Source organism: Salvelinus sp. IW2-2015, linkage group LG4q.1:29, assembly GCF_002910315.2.
Source record: "Salvelinus sp. IW2-2015 linkage group LG4q.1:29, ASM291031v2, whole genome shotgun sequence".
Lineage (NCBI taxonomy): Eukaryota > Metazoa > Chordata > Actinopteri > Salmoniformes > Salmonidae > Salvelinus > Salvelinus sp. IW2-2015.
The window spans coordinates 6944387-6963829 of NC_036842.1; the positions used below are offsets into that span (position 1 = coordinate 6944387).

General features: G+C 42.4%; 1 protein-coding gene across 1 annotated transcript in view; it reads right to left on the bottom strand.

Moving 5' to 3' along the window:
* The window catches only part of man2a1 (mannosidase, alpha, class 2A, member 1), a 65437-nt gene that overhangs the window by 28263 nt on the left and 17731 nt on the right, over positions 1 to 19443 (bottom strand). The window contains exons 7-9 of the mRNA XM_023983502.3: positions 16102 to 16288; positions 15206 to 15383; positions 14663 to 14862 (exon numbers count right to left, since the gene is read on the bottom strand). Of these exons, the coding sequence (XP_023839270.1) occupies positions 14663 to 14862; positions 15206 to 15383; positions 16102 to 16288 (565 nt within the window). The remainder of the gene's footprint in view (positions 1 to 14662; positions 14863 to 15205; positions 15384 to 16101; positions 16289 to 19443) is intronic.

The following is a 19443-nucleotide window of genomic DNA, read 5'->3' on the forward strand; positions in this document are numbered from 1 at the left end:
ATAAAATAAAATAACGAGTCAACTGAGTCAATACTGAGTCAATGTGCGGGGGTAGAGGTTAGTCGAGGTAATTTGTACATGTAGGTAGGGGGGAAGTGACTATGCATAGATAATGAACAGCGAGTAGTAGCAGTGTAAAAAACAAATAGAGCGGCGGGGGGGTCAATGTAAATAGTCCTGGTGGCCATTTGATTAATTGTTCAGCAGTCTTATGGCTTGAGGGTAGAAGCAGTTAAGGAGCCAATTGGTCCTAGCTTGGCGCTCCGGTACCACTTGCCGTGTGGTAGCAGWGAGAACAGTCTATGACTTGGGTGACTGGAGTCTTTGACAATTTTTGGGGGCTTCCTCTGACACCGCCTAGTATATAGATCCTGGATGGCAGGAAGCTTGGCCGCAGTGATGTACTGGGCCGTACGCACTACCCTCTATAGCGCCTTACGGTCAGATGCCGAGCAGTTGCCATACCAGGCGGTGATGCAACCGGTCAGAATACTCTCGATGGTGCAGCTGTAGAACTTTTTGAGGATCTGGGGACCCATGCCAAATCTTTTCAGTCTCCTGAGGGGGAAAAGGTGTTGTCGTGACCTCTTCACGACTGTCTTGGTAATATTAAGCACATTGCTTTGCTTTACAGCAGGAGAATAGCCTACCTGGCTGGCATGAAAATGAACCACGGGGAAAGCGTCATTCATTTGCTAATTAAGTGCATAGATGACATGTATTTTACACCCCTGCTACTGCTCCGACAGGTGCATAATAACGGTACATTCTAAATGTAAATGATGCCCAGCATGTGCAGTAAGACAAGAAACACCACATGCCCTTTTTTTGCGACTTTTTCTAATCATAGTCACACACATCATGTAGCCCAGCGCAAAGGCTTATAATTTGATTGTATCACAACTAAAGTGACCAAATAACTCCAAACGTATCCTATAGGCTTAGGACCCCTGGAACATGGTTGGAGAGCACAGAGCCTACAGAGCCTAGCGAAACACGTGTTCTTATAAGCATGTGACAACAGAGTTTTGACTGGCAACTATTTAAAAAAGGATCCCAGCTTTCTCGTGCTGCTATATTTATTGCTCAATTCTTAACATTAAGCACATTAATCCACTTTACAGCCCGGCACACAGGCTTCAAGTTTGGGGAAAGTCATTTTCACCATAGAAATGCACCTTTATAATAAAGCACTCCATGCATCATCGTATTTGCAGAYGTATGTAAGATAGCCTACTATTCCTAATGTGATGAGTAGATTGGATAGTCATCATTTAGGCTAATAATATAACTCAATCACTGTTCGCAAAATAAGACCGTTCAATGCATGGCTGAGCGAGTATATTCCTAGGCTATATCAGATACATTTCTTCTTTCTTTGCATGGGAAAAACATGGCCTTTTATAAACACATTTCATGCAATTGTACTACTCTTTATATGACTGGAGACATTAGCGGAATCGTTCTTAATCCGCCAAATTACAGGGTACCCTAATCTGCTGACACTGACAAACAACGTTGTCCATATAATAGGCYTACAAGAAGGAGAGACACAAATTGAATATGACTTCCATCTAAACTGGAGGAGGAAATTATTGTCCAAAAAACAAACTTTTAAGTAACACTGACCCAATAATGATAAATAGTGAATATGCACAGTGTGCACTCACCGGGGATATTGCCGGTTCTCTCCACTGGTGCCAATAAGACAGGCTCTACTGTTGTTCGCTCAATTAAGTTGAGAATTTGAAATGATTAGTATTTTCATTGTCTTCTCTTTACAGCTATAAACATTTGCTTTCCAAACTATGTTTTCCTGTGATTGTATTTTGAAATATTGCGGTATGCCTGGCTTGGCCTCTCTACTCTTCACAGTCACAACTCAACAATCATCTGCCCAAATCGTGTGCGCTGCCTTTCCTTCTGACTGTAGGCAATACGATTTAAAGAAGGTAATGATCCTCGGTGGCCAAATCATGCTTTAGTAGCCTATTATGAATAATTGTATTTATTTCTGTATAGATGGGAGTAGTTAGCCTATATCATTTGGGTAATTTAATTCAATTCACTTTAGGAAAAGCTTCCCCTAGCCTTATGGATATGCTGCCTATGCATATTTAAAAACATAACCTGCCAAAATCTAAAAATATAGTCTTTGTAACACAGCTAAAGTTGCATAAATATCTCAAAATTAAGCATATAGTAGGACCTCACTCCCTCGGAAATCGTTTGGAGAAAATATCCTTTCTAATTTATTCAGCTATGTTCAATTGTATTCTTCATACTATAAGATAATATAAAATAATGCCACAGAATTCTAAGCAAATCTTGTCTGCTAAGCAAAGCCCACAGCCATATGGCATAGCCAGATCAGGGCCTAACCAGTGGAGGCTCCTCAGAGGAGGAAGGGGAGGACCATCCTCTTCAGTGAAATTTCATAAAAATAAAAATAGTGAAACATTAAAAAAGTTATCCTTTTTTAGATTAAACTATACTAAATATTCTCATATGTCACCAAATAATTGATTAAAAATACAAATACACTGTTTTGCAATGAAGGTCTAACTTCAACAGCCCTGTCTGGGGTAGCACCATGGTATATAACCGAAGGACAGCTAGCTTCCGTCTTCCTCTGGCTACATTGACTTCAATACAAAACTTAGGAGGCTYGTAGGCCTCACCCCCTTCCAATGACATACCTGGTAATTATGACCACTCCCGGAGGACGTTCTCCAACCAATCAAAGCTTTTGCAGTATGAAATAACATGTTGTCCATCCAGAGAATTAACCTAGTGAGTTGTATTGGGATTGTGCCACAGAGCATTATGGGGGTTCTATGTGTTGAGAGGCTTGGTGACATTGTTGGATAGAGATTTTTGGGATATTATTCAATTCAAATTMGTTTTTTCAAATTACAGGAGATGGTGGAGGTATATTATACATTGTTTTCTTGATTTAAGAACCTTCTGTGCCCAGTTAGTGCAATTTATTTAAATTTGCCTTGCTAACTTCCGTAGCTAGCTAGCTATCAACACGAGTGGGCAGTTTTCTCTGCCAGAATGGGTGAATGGCCAACGCTGACGAAAATGTGGACTTTTTGTTGAAGAATCCCTTTCATTATCTGGGGTACATGGAAAAGGTGCGAATTAAAAGCGAGGGTCGACCTCTGCCTGAGATCAGTTTAATGAAGAAGGATGAAAAGATGAGGGCGTTCAGTACCACCTGGTATCARAAGTATAGCTGGTTAACAGGGAGCTTTTCATCAAGCCGCTGGCCTTGTCTGCTTTTGGAAAGGCTGAGCCTTGGTCGAAAGATGGGTACAGTGACCTGAAGAACATCGATCGTGTTCAGCTAAACGAAAAAACAAAAGCAGGGCATGCTCAGGTAGGCTTTCCACTTTCCTCCGGTATTTATTTAGCAAAGATGATAACACATAATCACTCCGGACAGACACAAGCAAAAACTCATGACAGAAATGTTGCAGCAGCCTAGGCTACATCTAAACATCTGACATGCTGTATTGGATGAAAACGAGACAATTTGAACATTTCCCCACCGCTCTGAGACCTATGCTGTCACCAGTCTGCTTGCAGTTGTCAGTTATTGTCAGATATGTGGATGAACAGGGTTTTATTCAGGAATGTTTCTTGGGATACTTTCAGAGGGCGAGATGCGCAGTCTGTTTGACTTCATGAATTTTGAGATGTCTGAGTTGTCCAAACCTCGTTGTCCAAACCTACGATGGCGCAGCTGTAATGGATTGTATCTGCTGTTTGTGTTTACAGCTAAGTCCCCTCCTGTTCCCTGATTTAAGAGGTGATGACCACTCCACTCCACTACCATTGTCAACTCTCTCCTGACATGAACTGAMGCCACATCTCATATGTCCAACTCATCCACTGGCACATTGAATGTTTCCCCTCCAAGCACTGTGAGTACCCCTATCAATGTTTTGTCATTACTGTATGTAAAGTCAATCACATACACAAACACAATCACATTATTACACATCAATGATTTTACTCCTTGCTTGGACTAACTCATTCTTAGCTCTTTTGTCTAACTGTGTAGTGTGTTGCCTTATAGTTTTTTGTCTTCCCAGTCAAATCCTGTCCTGCACTGGTCAAGCCTCTGAACACCTCAACTCATGCCTCATACCCTCATTCAATCACTGCTGTGATCCCTTTCCAACACAGTTTAAGTAGCCCTCTCATTCCCTTTCCCATAATATTTGACTATAAATGTCTTTWTTRAATGCTTTAGGTTAACATAATTAGTCTTTGACGATTTTTGAAACACACTTTGTCGTCTATACCATCCTCCTCAATTTTTCGGGTCACCAGCCGCCACTGGGCCTAACATAAGGACAACTCAGAATATGCTATGTTGTTCTTCTGAAATAGGCTACATTTTCTTCATATCATGTTTCTTTAGACCTGTCTAAAATAAATAGACCTRTCTAAAATAAATGCTGTAGGCTATATTAAATTGATTTGACTTTTTAAAATGTAGATGTTCAAATGGTCTGCATCAGGGGCTTGTAGGTTAGGAGATCCTGAACGTGTTTATGGTAATAGATTATGGTAATTAACGGTCAATTACCATGAGACCGGCAGATATTTGCATGACAATCACGGGCTGACCAAATGTCATGACCGCCACAGCCCTAGTTTCAGCCCAATGGCAGCCCTGCCACTTGGTTTGGTATAAAGCTGAGGGATGGAACTGGGAGAATACAAGCACTCTTAAAGTCATAGGACAGTTTTTTACTAATATATAACTTGATTACTGCTTTTTCTCTACCGTATCTCAATATTTTATTGCGCATCCTGATAATCTTACTATGTTTTATGTCTTATTGTGTCTTTCTAGATTGTTACAATGGTGGAGCAACACCTCTTGTTTGTGGTAGTATCTCTAAGAAAAKCATGTGTTTTAATGCAATGATCGCATCTTGAGAGCTTCTAACATAATACAACACACTGAGGCAACTGACCCAAATGCACCGTGTAAAAAGCCAATAGCTCTACCTCCGTCCAAGGAGAAAAACATATGTACAGAACGAGACAATGACTTAAGGGAACATCTCTTTCAGATGAATGAGGATGAGAGCAGGCACACATATACCACATACTGTGCACAGTCTTGTTTGCAGCTTGAAAGGAGCCGCCGGTTGAGTGCCAAGACTAATTTAACGACTCTATTCTGATTAGCCATCTCCCTTCCTATATTTAGACACCATCAAATGCAAATACGGTCCTGTGTTTAATGAAAATCCACAAATCCATCCCTATTGTATTTGTTGGTGTACTGAATCTAACAAACTCCCTCCTGTTATGAAGTTGAACCATCCAAGCACAACAATAGATGTGTACACAATCTTGAGACCTCAGCAGGACAGAACAGATTCGAAGATTCAAACTCTCTTTGTGCTTAGTTCCTGCACTGACCACTTTGACGGCCTCACACCAGGGAGCCTGTAAGATTAGGCCCTTATCTCAAAAGACAAAGCAAAGAAAATCAATACGTGCTGAGAGCACAGTTCTAAACACTGTGACTGAGGGTCTTCACCCTGTATCGGTAGAAAGTAGCCAAACTTTTGGTCAGAAGTTTGGGTACATGGTACTTTGAGGTGTATCTCAAGTGTATTCATAGAGGAAGCAGATTAGAAGGCCCGGATAATAAAGAGCTGCCGGGATTTTCCATGCATCGTCAGGACAGAGAAGCTACTTCTGGAAAGTGTCTCCAGTATTTGTCAATAACAGCTGGTGTGCGATGTCTAATAATAAAGAAGTCTCGAGGTATTGCTCGCCTGAGGTAGAGTACCTTATGATAAGCTGTAGACCACACTATCTACCGAGAGAGTTCTCATCTATATTATTCCTAGCCATCTATTTACCACCACAAACCGATGCTGGCACTAAGACCGCACTCTACCACCTGTACAAGGCCATAAGCAAACAAGAAAATGCCTATCCAGAAGCGGAAGCTCCTAGTGGCCGAGGAGCGCCGCTTCGTCTGCAGGCAAACTTAAATCCGTTTTACCTCATTTCTACCAGCATGTCACATGTGCAACCAGATGAGAAAAACTCTAGACCACCTTTACTCCACATACAAAGCTCTCCCTTGCCCTCCATTTGGCAAATCTGACCATAATTCTATCCTCCCGAATCCTGCTTACAAGCAAAACCAAAAACAGGAAGTACTAGTGACTCGCTCAATACGGAAGTGGTCAGATGACACGGATGCTATGCTACAGGACTGTTTTGCTAGCACAGACTGGAATATGTTCTGGGATTCATCCAATGGCTCTCCAGCCAACGAGAGCATACAGGTCGCTGTGGTGGGAAGTATATGGGGCTTTGGTGACAAAACGGATGCACTGTGATAGACTACATCCAGTTTGCTGAGTAGAGTGTTGGAGGCTATTTTGTAAATGACATCGCCGAAGTCAAGGATCGGTAGGATAGTCAGTTTTACGAGGGTATGTTCGGCAGCATGAGTGAAGGAGGCTTTGTTGCGAAATAGGGAGCTGATTCTAGATTTCATTTTGGATTGGAGATGCTTAATGTGAGTCTGAAAGGATAGTTTACAGTCTAGCCAGACACCTAGGTATTTATAGTTGTCCACATATTCTAGGTCAGAACCGTCCAGAATAGTGATGCTACTAAAATTTGATTTGATTTGATTTGCTAGATGGGCGGGCAGGTGCGGGCARCGATCGGTTGTAGAGCATGCATTTAGTTTTACTTGCATTTAAGAGCATTTGGAGGCCACGGAAGGAGAGTTGTATAGCATTGAAGCCCGTCTGGAGGTTTGTTAACACAGTGTCCAAAGAAGGGACATAAGTATACTGAATGGTGTCGTCTGCGTAGAGGTGGATCAGAGAATCACCAGCAGCAAGAGCGACATCATTGAGGTATATAGAGAAAAGAGTCGGCCTGAGAATTGAAMCCTGTGGCAACCCCATAGAGACAGCCAGAGGTCCGGACAACAGGCCCTCCGATTTGACACACTGAACTCTGTCTGAGAATGTACTTGGTGACCAGAGCGAGGCAGTCTTTGAGAAAACCAAGGCTGTTGAGTCTGCGATAAGAATGCAGTGATTGACAGAGTCGAAAGCCTTGGCCAGGTGATGAATACGGCTGCACAATATTGTCTTTTATCGATGGAGGTTATGAATATTGTTTAGGACCTGGAGCGTGGCTGAGGTGCACCCATGACCAGCTCGGAACCAGTTTGCATATAGTGGAGAAGGTACGGTGGGATTCGAATGGTCGTGATCTGTTTGTTAACTTTGCTTCAAAGACCTTGAAAGGCAGGGTAGGATAGATATAGGTCTCGTAACAGTTTGAGTCTAGAGTGTCTCCCCCTTTGAAGAGGGGGATGATCCGCGGCAGAGTTTCCAATCTTTTGGGGATCTCAGAACGATACGAAAGAGAGGTTTGAAAGGTCTAGTAAAGGGGTTGAACATGCGGTGGATAATTTAGAAAAGAGAGGTCCAGATTGTCTAGCCCAGCTGATTTGTAGGGGGTCCGATTTTGCAGCCTCCTTTCAGTAACATTCAGCTATCTGCATTTGGGTGAAGGAGAAATGGGAGGCTTGGAAAGTTGCTGTGGGGGTGGAGAGCTGTTGAAAGGGGTAGGGGTAGCCAGGTGGAAAGCATGGCCAGCCATAGAAAAATGCTTATTGAATTTCTCGATTATCGTAGATTTTATCGGTGGTTTCCACAGTGTTTCCTAGCCTCAGCGCAGTGGGCAGCTGGGAGGAGGTGCTTTTATTCTCCCATGGACTTTACAGTGTCCCAGACGTTTTTGGAGTTTGTGCTACAGGATGCAAATTTCTGTTTGAAAAAGCTGAACGCCACAGGAGTTTTTTGTGCTGGTCAAGGGCGTGAAACAAGGGCTATATCTGTTCTTAGTTCTACATTTTTTGAATGGGGCATGCTTATTTAAGATGGTGAGGAAAGCACTTTTAAAGAATAACCAGGCATCCTCTACTGACGGAATGAGGTCAATATCCTTCCAGGATACCCGGCCAGGTCGATTAGAAAGGCCTGCTCGCTGAAGTGTTTTAGGAGCGTTTGACAGTGGATGAGGGGTGGTCGTTTGACGCAGGCAATGAGGCAGTGATCGCTGAGATCATGGTTGAAGACAGCAGAGGTGTATTTAGAGGGCAGGTTGGTCAGGATGATATCTATGAGGGTGACCGTGTTTACGGATTGGTTGTAACTGGTAGGTTCCATGATAATTTGTGTGAGATTGAGGGCATCTAGTTTAGATTGTAGGATGTGGTGTTAAGCATGTCCCAGTTTAGGTCGTCTAAACAGTAAAACACTGAAGATAAATGGGGGGGGGGCGATTAATTCACATATGGTGTCCAGGGCACAGCTGGGGGCTGAGGGGGGTCTATAACAAGCGGCAAAGTGAGAGACTTATTTCTGGAAAGGTGGATTTTTAAAAGTAGAAGCTCGAACTGTTTAGGCACAGACCTGGATAGCATGACAGAACTTCGCAGGCTGTCTCTGCAGTAGATTGCAACTCCACCCCCTTTGCCAGTTATATCTTGGCCGAAAATGTTGCAGTTGGTGATGAAAATGTCTGAATTTTTGGTGGCCTTCCTAAGCCAGAATTCAGACATGGCTAGGACATCAGGGTTGGCGGAGTGTGCTAAAGCAGTGAAAAAAACAAACTTAGGGAGGAGGCTTCTGATGTTAACATGCATGAAACAAGGCTTTTACGGTTACAGAAGTCAACAATGAATAGGCCTGGGGAATAGGGGTGGAACTGGTGGCTACAGGGCCTGGGTTACCTCTACATCACCAGAGGAACAGAGGAGGAGTAGGATAATGGTAAGGCTAAAGGCTATAAGAACTGGTCGTCTAGTGTGTTGGGACAGAGAATAAAAGGAGTAGATTTCTGGGTGTGGTAGAATAGATTCAAGGCATAATGTACAGACAAGGGTATGGTAGAATGTGAGTACAGTGGAGGTAAACCTATGTGTTGTGTGACGATGAGAGARGTTTTGTCTCTGGAGGCATCAGTTAACCTAGGTGATACTCTGCATGTGTGTGGGGTGGGACGAAAGAGCTATCTAAGGCATTTTGAGCGGGACTGAGGRCTCTACAGTGAAATAAAACAATAAAAACTAGCCAAGACAGCAGTAGACAAGGCATATTGACATTAAAGGCATTAAGCAATCACAGGTGTTGATCAGGAGAGCTAAGACAACAATGGGTAAATGGCAATGAATAGGCAGAGCGGGTCAGTTAGGTACATACAGGAACTGAGTTCGAGGCTGGGGCCGGCAGGTAAACAAAATGAGGTACCATGTTATTGAAACAGTCCAGGGGGCATCAGCTGTGTAGGCGAGTGATCATAGGGTCAAAAGAGCAGCAATAGGTGAGTCAGGGTACGGTTCGGTAGTCACTACTACACTAGGCGAGCAGGGGACACAGCGTTCAGAAAAGCTAGTGGGCCGGGACTAGTAGATGGGTCTTCGGCGATATCGTAACAGAATAGCCTGTTGAGACCACATCGGGCGATCACGTCGGCAGWMCAGTCKTGATGGATCGGCGGGGCTCCGTGTCGACAATAAAGGGTCCAGGCCAATTGGCAAAGGAGGTATTGTAGCCCTAGAATTAGYGGGTATATGGGCCTAGCTCGAGGCTAGCTGGTGCTTGCTTCGGGACAGAGGCGTTAGCTAACAGTAGCCACTCGTTTGCAGCTAGCTAATTGCGATGATCCGGAGCAATGATACTGTGTAATGATCTAGAGCGGCAGGAATCCGGAGAATACCACCTCAGTCATTGGCTTCATCAATAAGTGCATCGCCGACGTCGTCCCCACAGTGACCATACGTACACATCTCAACCAGAAGCCATGGATTACARGCAACATCCACATCGAGTTAAAGGCTAGAGCTGCCTCTTTCAAGTAGCGGGACACTAATCCGGACACTTATAAGAAATCCTACTACGCCCTCAGACGAACCATAACAGGCAAAGCGTCAATATAGGATGAAGATTGAATCCTATTACGCCGGCTCTGACGCTCGTCGGATGTGGCGGGGCTTGAAAACTATTACGGACTACAAAGGGAAACCCAGCCACGAGCTGCCCAGTGACGCAAGCCTACCAGATGAGCAAAATGCCTTTTATGCTTGCTTCGAGGCAAGCAACACTGAACCATGCATGAGAGCACCAGCTGTTCCGGGACGACTGTGTGAGCAATGTCTTTAAACAGGTCAACATTCACAAAGCTGCGGGGCCAGACGGATTACCAGGACGTGTACTCAAAGCATGCGCGGACCAACTGGCAAGTGTCTTAACTGACATTTTCAACCTCTACCTGACCAAGTCTGTAATACCTATATGTTTCAAGCAGACCACGAAAGTCCTTGTGCCCAAGGAAGTGAAGGTAACCTCCCTAAATGATTACCGCACCGTAGCACTCACGTCGGTAGCCATGAAGTGCTTTGAAAAGCTGGTCATGGCTCACATCAACAGCATCATCCCGAACACCCCAGACCCACTCCAATTCTCATAYCGCCCCAACAGATCCACAGATGACGCAATCTCAATCGCACTCCACACTGCCCTTTCCCACCTGGACAAAAGGAATACCTATGTGAGAATGCTGTTCATTGACTACAGCTCAGTGTTCAACACCATAGTGCCCTCAAAGCTCATCACTAAGCTAAGGACCCTGGGACTAAACACCTCCCTCTGCAACTGGATCCTGTACTTCCTGACGGGCCGCCACCAGGTGGTAAGGGTAGGCAACAACACGTCTGCCACGCTGATCCTCAACACTGGGGACCCTCATGGGTGCGTGCTTAGTCCTCTCCTGTACTCCCTGTTCACCCATGACTGCATGGCCAAACTCGGCTCCAACGTCATCATTAAGTTTGCTGATGACACAACAGTGGTACCAACAACAATGAGACAGCCTATAGGGAGGAGGTCGGAGACCTGGCAGTGTGTTGCCAGGATAACAACCTCTCACTCAATGTGAGCAAGACAAAGGAGCTGATCGTGGACTACAGGAAAAGGCGGGCCGAACAGGCCTCCATTAACATCGATTGGGCTGTAGTGGAGCGAGTCGAGGGTTTCAAGTTCCATTGTGTCCACATCACCAACAAACTATAATGGTCCAAACACATCAAGACAGTCGTGAAGAGGGCATGACAACACCTTTTCCCCCTCTGGAGACTGAAAAGATTTGGCATGGGTCACTAGAACCTCAAAAAGTTCTACAGCTGCACCATCAAGAGCATCCTGACCGGTAGCATCACCGCTGGCAACTGATCGGCATCTACAGAGGGTAAGTGCGTACAGCCCAGTTACATCACTGGGGCCAAGCTTCCTGACATCCAGGACCTATATACTAGGTGGTGTAAGAGGAAACCCGCAAAATTGTCAGACAATAGACTTTTCTTTCTGCTACCGCATGGCAAGCAGTACCGGAGTGCCAAGTCTAGGACCAAAAGGCTCCTAAACAGCTTCTACCCTCAAGCCATAAGACTGCTGAACAATTCATCAAATGGCCACCTGGACTATTTACATTGACCCATCCCCGCACATTGACTCGAACTGGTACCCCCTGTATTGTTCTTTTATTGTTACTTTTTWATAATTTTTTACTTKAGTTTATTTGGTAAATATTTTCTTAACTCTTTCTTGAACTGCATTGTTGGTTAAAGAACCTCTTAAGGATCCGCCCCMTTTTTTAAATGTTCATCTAAAATGGCATACCCAATTCTAACTGCCTGTAGCTCAGGCCCTGAAGCAAGGATATGCATATTCTTGGTACCATTTGAAAGGAAACACTTTGATGTTTGTGGAAATGTGAAAGGACTGTAGGTGAATATAACACAATAGATCTGGTAAAAGATAATACKAAGAAAAAAAMAMCCGTTCTTTTGTATTTTTTTTGTACCATCATCTTTGAAATGCAAGAGAAAGGCCATAATGTATTATTCCAGCCCAGGTGCAATTTAGATTTTGGCCACTAGATGGCAGTAGTGTATGTGCAGCATTTTAGACTGATCCAATGAACCATTGTATGTCTGTTCAAAATTTTGTATCAAGACTGCCTAAATGTGCCTAATTTGTTTATTTATAACTTTTCATGTTCAAAATTTAGCACTCGCCTCAAACAATAGCATGGTATTCCTTCACTGTAATAGCTACTGTAAATTGGAAGGTGCAGTTAGATTAACAAGAATGTAAGCTTTCTGCCAATATSAGATATGTCTATGTCGGAAATGTTCTTGTTACTTACAACCTCATGCTAATCGCATTAGCCTACGTTAGCTCAACCATCCCGTGGAAGGGACACCGATCCCGAAACCAGATCTAAACGAGGCCAAATCAGAAAGTCGCCTTTTAAGCTTGCAGTGTACATGAGGGAATGCCAAGTTGGCTGTCAATTAGCCAAACAATAGACCAAACAACATTGATTATTTATCTAGAGTAGTTGCTGGGGAACAGCCAAACCACAAGGCTCACTTGTGTAGAAACTATAGTATACTAATGAATGAATGAACATTTCTGTAAATGTGAATTTACACCACTTCAGTGAAGTAAATTCAAATCTGCTAAATGGTACTACATACAAGTAAAACCAACATCAACTGGTCTCCTGCATGTCTTCATTTATGCCCTGGCGACCCTAAAGTTGTGGCTCTATGCCTAGAAGACGCAGGCAGAAAAATATCCCACAAGCCTTACAGACCCTTTCTATAAAGGTCATGACTAACCTTCCCAACACCACACTCAACACTGGCTCTAACTGACCGTGCTGATGACGGGAAGAGATTGTCCTTTGTACTAATTTGGGAGAGACTGTCCATTGTACTGATTAAGGATAACTACTAATTAAGGCTAGTAATTAGTCTACTGGACTGTCTCCTTGCCGGAGAGGGTGTATACCCCCGGCAGGTCCAACCAAGCCAGACAGGTCAAAGGTTAGTAGGCGGACAAAGCAGTCCCTGGCCCTCCAGGTTGGGGATTGTGCATGGGGCTAACTCCCCCACCACCTAAAAAAAATGACTTGTTACATGAACCTTTACTAAAGAAAAAAACAGACTGGATCAAAGGCAACAACCTGGTGGAGATATTCTCAAGTCTGTGAATTAAGGTTAAAGTCTACTAGTACTAAATGCATTAAAGTCAAATCTGTCTGGTCAGTGTTTAAGGTTATTAGATGGTGGACCATTAGATTGGCACAACACTTTGGAGTGAGAAGACTGAATTAGAATATTTTATTGGATTCATATTCATCAATATGCAAGAGGTTGGTAAAAAACGTAATTACGAATGCAACAAAAATAATGTCAAACAAGCATAGTATTTCAATCAAATAGGCTTGTAATAATTGTAATAGGCTTAGTTTGAGATGTGGTTATTATTCACAGTTTATTTTTGGGCTGTCTCAGCGCTTCAAATGTAAAAATAACAATTTCTCCAATCAATTATGTGTTTATAATGCGGTGCATTTTACATTGCACAGTGGATTAGTTTCAGCATGTCTTTGATTGAGTTACAGAATTCTTTATTTGAATTGGATCTCCATGAGCTGACACCTTGGCAACCACTAGTCTTCCTGGTAAATCAAATCAAACTTTATTTGTCACATGCGCCGAATTCAACAGGTGTAGTACTATCAAGCCCTTTTAAGAAATGCTAGCGGCCAAGACTGAATTCAAACACGAGTTGGTTTCGGTGTGTGGTTTGATGTGGGTGTCTCTTGTGTGTTCGCAGATGGGGAGAGCTATCCAAATTATTTAGCCAATTAGCTTCAGCTAGCTGGTGTGCGACTATGGCAAAATTGGTTTGACTTTGGATAGCCTATCTCCGGGGCAAGTTACGGACCGTCAACAAATTACACAATGTAAATTAGACAATGTTTTCATGTTGCACACCTTTTAGTTTTCTCATTAAATGCTTTCAATATTTGTATATGAATTTCTAMAATTTATAGTTGGTTTAAGGTTTTTAAGTCATTGAAATTTGGAGCACTTGGAATTTTTATATTGTCCCATGTACATTGTGTAATTTAACAATGGTCCCTAACTAGCCCCATAGAGATATTCAAACTCAACCCAAATTTACCACAGACATTACGATTAGGTCAGGTGCAGCTGCACTCTGAATTTGATAATTACTTGTGTGCTGCCAGCTGTGGGCAGAATTGAAACAAACCCAACCTTAATTTACGTTGTGAGGTAGTCACGACCAAAAGTCTCACAAAACTCTTGTTTTGGACGAGACTGACTTCATGACCAAAATTATCCTATTTACATTTAGTAGTACATTTTGACACTAGAATAAATGTTTCGGAGTCATATCGATGACACATAGGTTGTTTTCTCAATGAGAAGTTCATTTTTTAGGGGCAGTTGCTCTTTAACCAGTCATCCAATACATGTACTTACAGTGATTCATTTTCTATGTTGAAATTGTACTGTTGTAAAAACTAATCTATGTAATCTGTGTTGGTTGATGGATGATGATTGAAATTTAGCAATATAGATACATTTTAAAAAATGTATAGGAAATAGAAAAAGAAATTAGAAGAGTTTGTAAAAAAAGAAACAGAGAAAAAGAAACAGAGAGAGACAAATAGGTTGCCACAAAATAACGGTCTGTGCTCCCACCTGAGGTGTGACTCCAGCACGCGGTCCATACGTTTGTAGAAGGGTCGGGAGGTGAAGTACCCGCTCCAGTAGTGGTCATCTCGGTCTGCGTAGGTGAACAAGTCTCCGCTGACCACAGGTAAAGAGGGCCCAGTGTGACCGGGGTCTATGGCCGATTTACGAAGGGCATTGAAGTAATCCGTGATGGTGCCGAACTGAGCCTAGAACAGAATACGTCAGTTAGAATAGATAAACTTAAAATAGCTCTATCATTAATGCTGTAGGGTAGTTTACTCTTCTGCTTTATTGAGAGCAGTGTACCATTGCAATAGCTGGACACAAAAACAATATTTCAAGAAGGGTGGGAAGCCAACGAAACAAACCATTTCACTATCGACCATCAGTCATTCCAATGATGTGATGCATCAAAACCTTAAACCCCGCCATCTTCCACTATTGCAAACCTAATAAACCTGAAATAAACCTGGCTGCCTGGAAAAGAAATAAAAGACCAAACAAAACTTCCTGCATATTCACGCAACATTCCAGCTCCCAAAGTCAGACCTTGACGTGTAGTTCTGGATGAGAGTTCATGTAGTCAAAGAGCTTCTGGTAGTTCTGGAACTGCTGGTCCCACTCCAAGGCCTCTGTGTAGCGGAAGTCGTCCCCTAGGGGGACCATCAACACCTTGGTTCGGAATAGCTTGGACTTCTTCCTGTACTGGTCCAGCAGCATCTGAACCCTAGGGATCATGGGAAAAAAGAGTTCACTATACTACAACGAATTCACAGTTTTCATGACATATTAAGCTGTAATTGTGCTTCTACACCTGCATTGCTTGCTGTTTGGGGTKTTAGGCTGGGTTTCTGTACGGCACTTTGTGACATCAGCTTTAAAAATACATTTGATTGATTGATTGATTGATAATTGCCAATGAATTATCTATGTGTGTGTTCGTGCATTCACGTGTGTGGTCAATTCTCTAGTCTTGGATTTGCTACTGTGTCAGAAAGTCCACTTATCATCAGAAACTATCTTGTGTTAGAAAAACAAAGGCCATCTGAAATTCCTATTGCCACAAAATATTATCGTACAGTGGCTTCGATGTCTTATCTTATTCATACAAAGTGTTTGACCCTTGTCCATAACATTATCAAACTGTGGAGAGAATGTGGACCGTCTGTCTACCCCATAAACCAGTGTTTCTAATACTTGTCTGTACCAGGGAGAGGAAAGCTATGGGACAGACCACAGATTAAGAAACACTTTACATAGAGGACCCAAAGCCTTTGTGACCAGCTTTGCTTTTGTCGTGTTTGAATGTCAAGTGTTGTTATTAACTGTGAGCCTCAAGCCAAAGACAATTTCCTGTTTCATGTAAATTCGATAGGACAATAAAGATTTGTTTCTTATAGAGACACAGTATATCACTCTCATTCCATTTCTATGTGATTGGTCACCTCTGTTGTACGTTTCCATCCGTGATTGCCTGAGGGGGGACCCTCCAGGGACAACTGACCCTCCCACCAGGAAGTCTCTTGAAGTCAAACTGGCAGCAGATCTTGGGGTCGGGACCACACGTGTGGGGAACATCGTAACTGTAGAAGGGCATCATGTGACATAGAATGTCCGTGCTGGAGGCTGGGTCTGCACACAGATAGAATAGAACATGAAATAGAATAGAGAATTAGAATAGAACATAGAAATATAATAGAGTATTAGAATAGAACATGAAATAGAATAGAGTATTAGAATAGAAAATAGAAAACATGTATTTTTTCCTGACGGTACGTCTGGTGTGGTATTTGCATTTGACAGTACAAAGAATGCACAAACATCCTTATGACAAAATTTCAGAATGTGGACTGTAAACATATAGCTAGCATGCAATGTCTAAAAACAGTTTGAAAGAAAAACTGTTTACATTTCTATCTGAAAGAGACTGGCTGTGGTATGCACGCAGTATTCAAAAGTACTAACATTTATCCCTTATTAGAAATAACAACTAATGCCTGGTCGCTTGTATGATGATGATATAAAATGGTATAAGATAACATTGGGTGATATATACTGATCTGGCATTGAACCGATGTCTAATTTGCTACGACCAAGCAGTAGCGGTGCGAGGGTAAAATCACTGGGGAAGCCCTCCCCCAAATAAAAATAATGATGATGTTTGCTCTATAACCTGTTAATTCATATGCCTTGCCGATATATAGGCCTAAAAGCCAAGACAATAAGACACAGTGGCATAATAAATTAAACCACACCTTTGTTTTAGCACAAAACCAGATAGCAACCTCTGTCCAGTGAAGTCCACAAAGCATACTGCATGTAACAAACAGTTGCACGGTCAAGCAAGTTAATGTTTCCGACATTTTCAGACCACTAAAAAACTTTGAACCACAGAGAGTTACAGCAAGTCGCAAAGAAAACAAGTAAGGTGCTGGAACAACACTATTCCAGCACCATTTCAACATCAAATCACCTCTGCTTAATCCAATACAGTGACAACTAAAAGATACCAAAAACTATTTAGTCCAATCAACGTCAGCTAAATATGATGTGGCTGTCCATGGTTCTGCTTTGTGTGTGCGCGCGCATTTCTTGCAAGTAGAAAAACATGTTGACCTACTTTTAGAGAAACGCCAATGCCATTCTCCTCTCTTTCATGTTGACAAAACGGTCTATCACTCATATAGTAGACACTTATTTGTTGTTGTCCTAGGCTTCTTGGTTAAAATGCTTGCTCACGAGCCTAACTTCTATTCATGGGTAACGTTAGCTAGTTAGCATTAGCCTTCTACATCTAGCTACATATTGAACTTCCATCCTCTCAGGCCAGGGGCACAACAATGTATGAATTAATGGTTGGATCAGAATTGCCGTTATAATCATTGGCCAGTACGAAGAATTAAGTTAAACCACAAGTCCAAATCCCTATGTCCATCCATGGCTAATTTAGGAAAGGGMCAATTTTAGCTAGCTAACAACAGGAAGGACAACAACACGAGATGCAACAATTAAAGTTTTTCTGTCAATAACATATGCTCTCAATGGGATTTGATAGGAGTGATTCCAAAATCCAAGCTGGCTTCTCTTAACACTTTGTTTTGGTGTGCCAGGACCATTCACAGATGAGCTTTCTCAGTTTATCTCAACGCTGATTGGCAAATTTTTTATACTTTTTTTAATCAAGGGAGGCCAAATGCTCGCTGGCTTCCTTTGCCTTCAATGCGACGGGTGGCAACAATGTCGCCCGCTGACCAGACAGCATCAGATAGATGGCATTCACGTAGAGAGACAGTGGGGCGCTGTTTCGCTCGCTCATATGCTTTCTCCTGGGAGATACTCTTGCGAATTGAAGGAAAATTATGAAACACAGAGAGACGAAAGATAAACTATTTTATGTTTTTAAATGTTAATTGCTAAAAWTTTTGGGGAAGCCTGGCTTCCCTTGGTATCTATGAATACACACMACTGCGGCCAAGTGAGATTAAATCCTATTTGTCCTGCAGTGGAAGTGGCCTGCTTCCTGAGCTAGAGCACGCTGTCATCTCCCATATGGATCTGCCAGTGTGACATTGCACATTTCAAACCATGCACTCTATTATGCCACAGGATGTCTGTCTCTCAAAACAATAGCAGAGTGATGTTTCCAACCACGACATCAATGTCGGTTTTCCATGACATGTATTTGACCCCGCGTTTGTTATTGAGTAGAGGGAACATTGTCACGTGTGCTCCCTCTCCGGACTCTAGGTCACCAAGCTGCTCATTATGGCGCACACCTGTCACCATCGTTACGCGCACCTGCGCGTCATCAGACTCACCTGCACTCCATCACCTCCTTGATTACCTGCCCTTTATATGTCACTCCCTTTGGTTGCTTCCCTAGGTGTTATTGTTTCTGTTCCTGTTTCTTGTCTGTGCGCTGTTCATGTTTCTCGTTTTGTATTATGTTGCGTATATTTATTAAAACACTCGCTCCCTGAACTTGCTACCCCACTCTCATTGCACATCTTTACAAATACAGAGAAGGTGAGCAGCATACACACTAGTTTTAGAAAGCTTAGTAATATACTGTATTCTACTGTTATTTGACCAGTATGTTACAGGTAAAACAACATTCTCAGACCGACCGACTGTTATTCGACTATTCATTCGACATTTCATTTCATTCAAGTCTTCAAAGCTAAAAACCACAATACTTTTTATCTCATGTATATAATGTAGATGCTCTTTAATTTGTATGTTTCAAAACATTGTCCAGAGACTAAGCTATATAATTAGTTATCTTTGTTTTCTTTATTATTTTGGTTAGGTCAGGGTGTGACATGGGTGATATATGTGTTTTGYTCCTGTCTAGGGGTTTTTGTATGTCTATGGGTGTTTTCTAGTCTAGGTGTTATATGTCTATGGTTGCCTAGATTGGTTCTCAATTAGAGGCAGATGTTTATCGTTGTCTCTGATTGGGAACCATATTTAGGCAGCCATATTCCTTGGGTAGTTCGTGGGTTATTGTCTATGTATTGGTTGCTTGTGTCTGCACTTTATATATATATAATATATATATATATATATATATATATATATATAGCTTCACGTTCGTTTTGTTGTTTTGATTAGTTTGTTTAAGTGTTCTTCGTTTCGTGTTAAATAAATAGAAGAATGTATTCGTATCACGCTGCGCCTTGGTCCTTCTCTCTTCCTCCAAACGACGAACGTGACAGCAGCAAATGATGAGTGTAAAAGTRTGTGTGTGTGTGTGAGTGTACGTGTGCATATGTATGTTTGTGYTG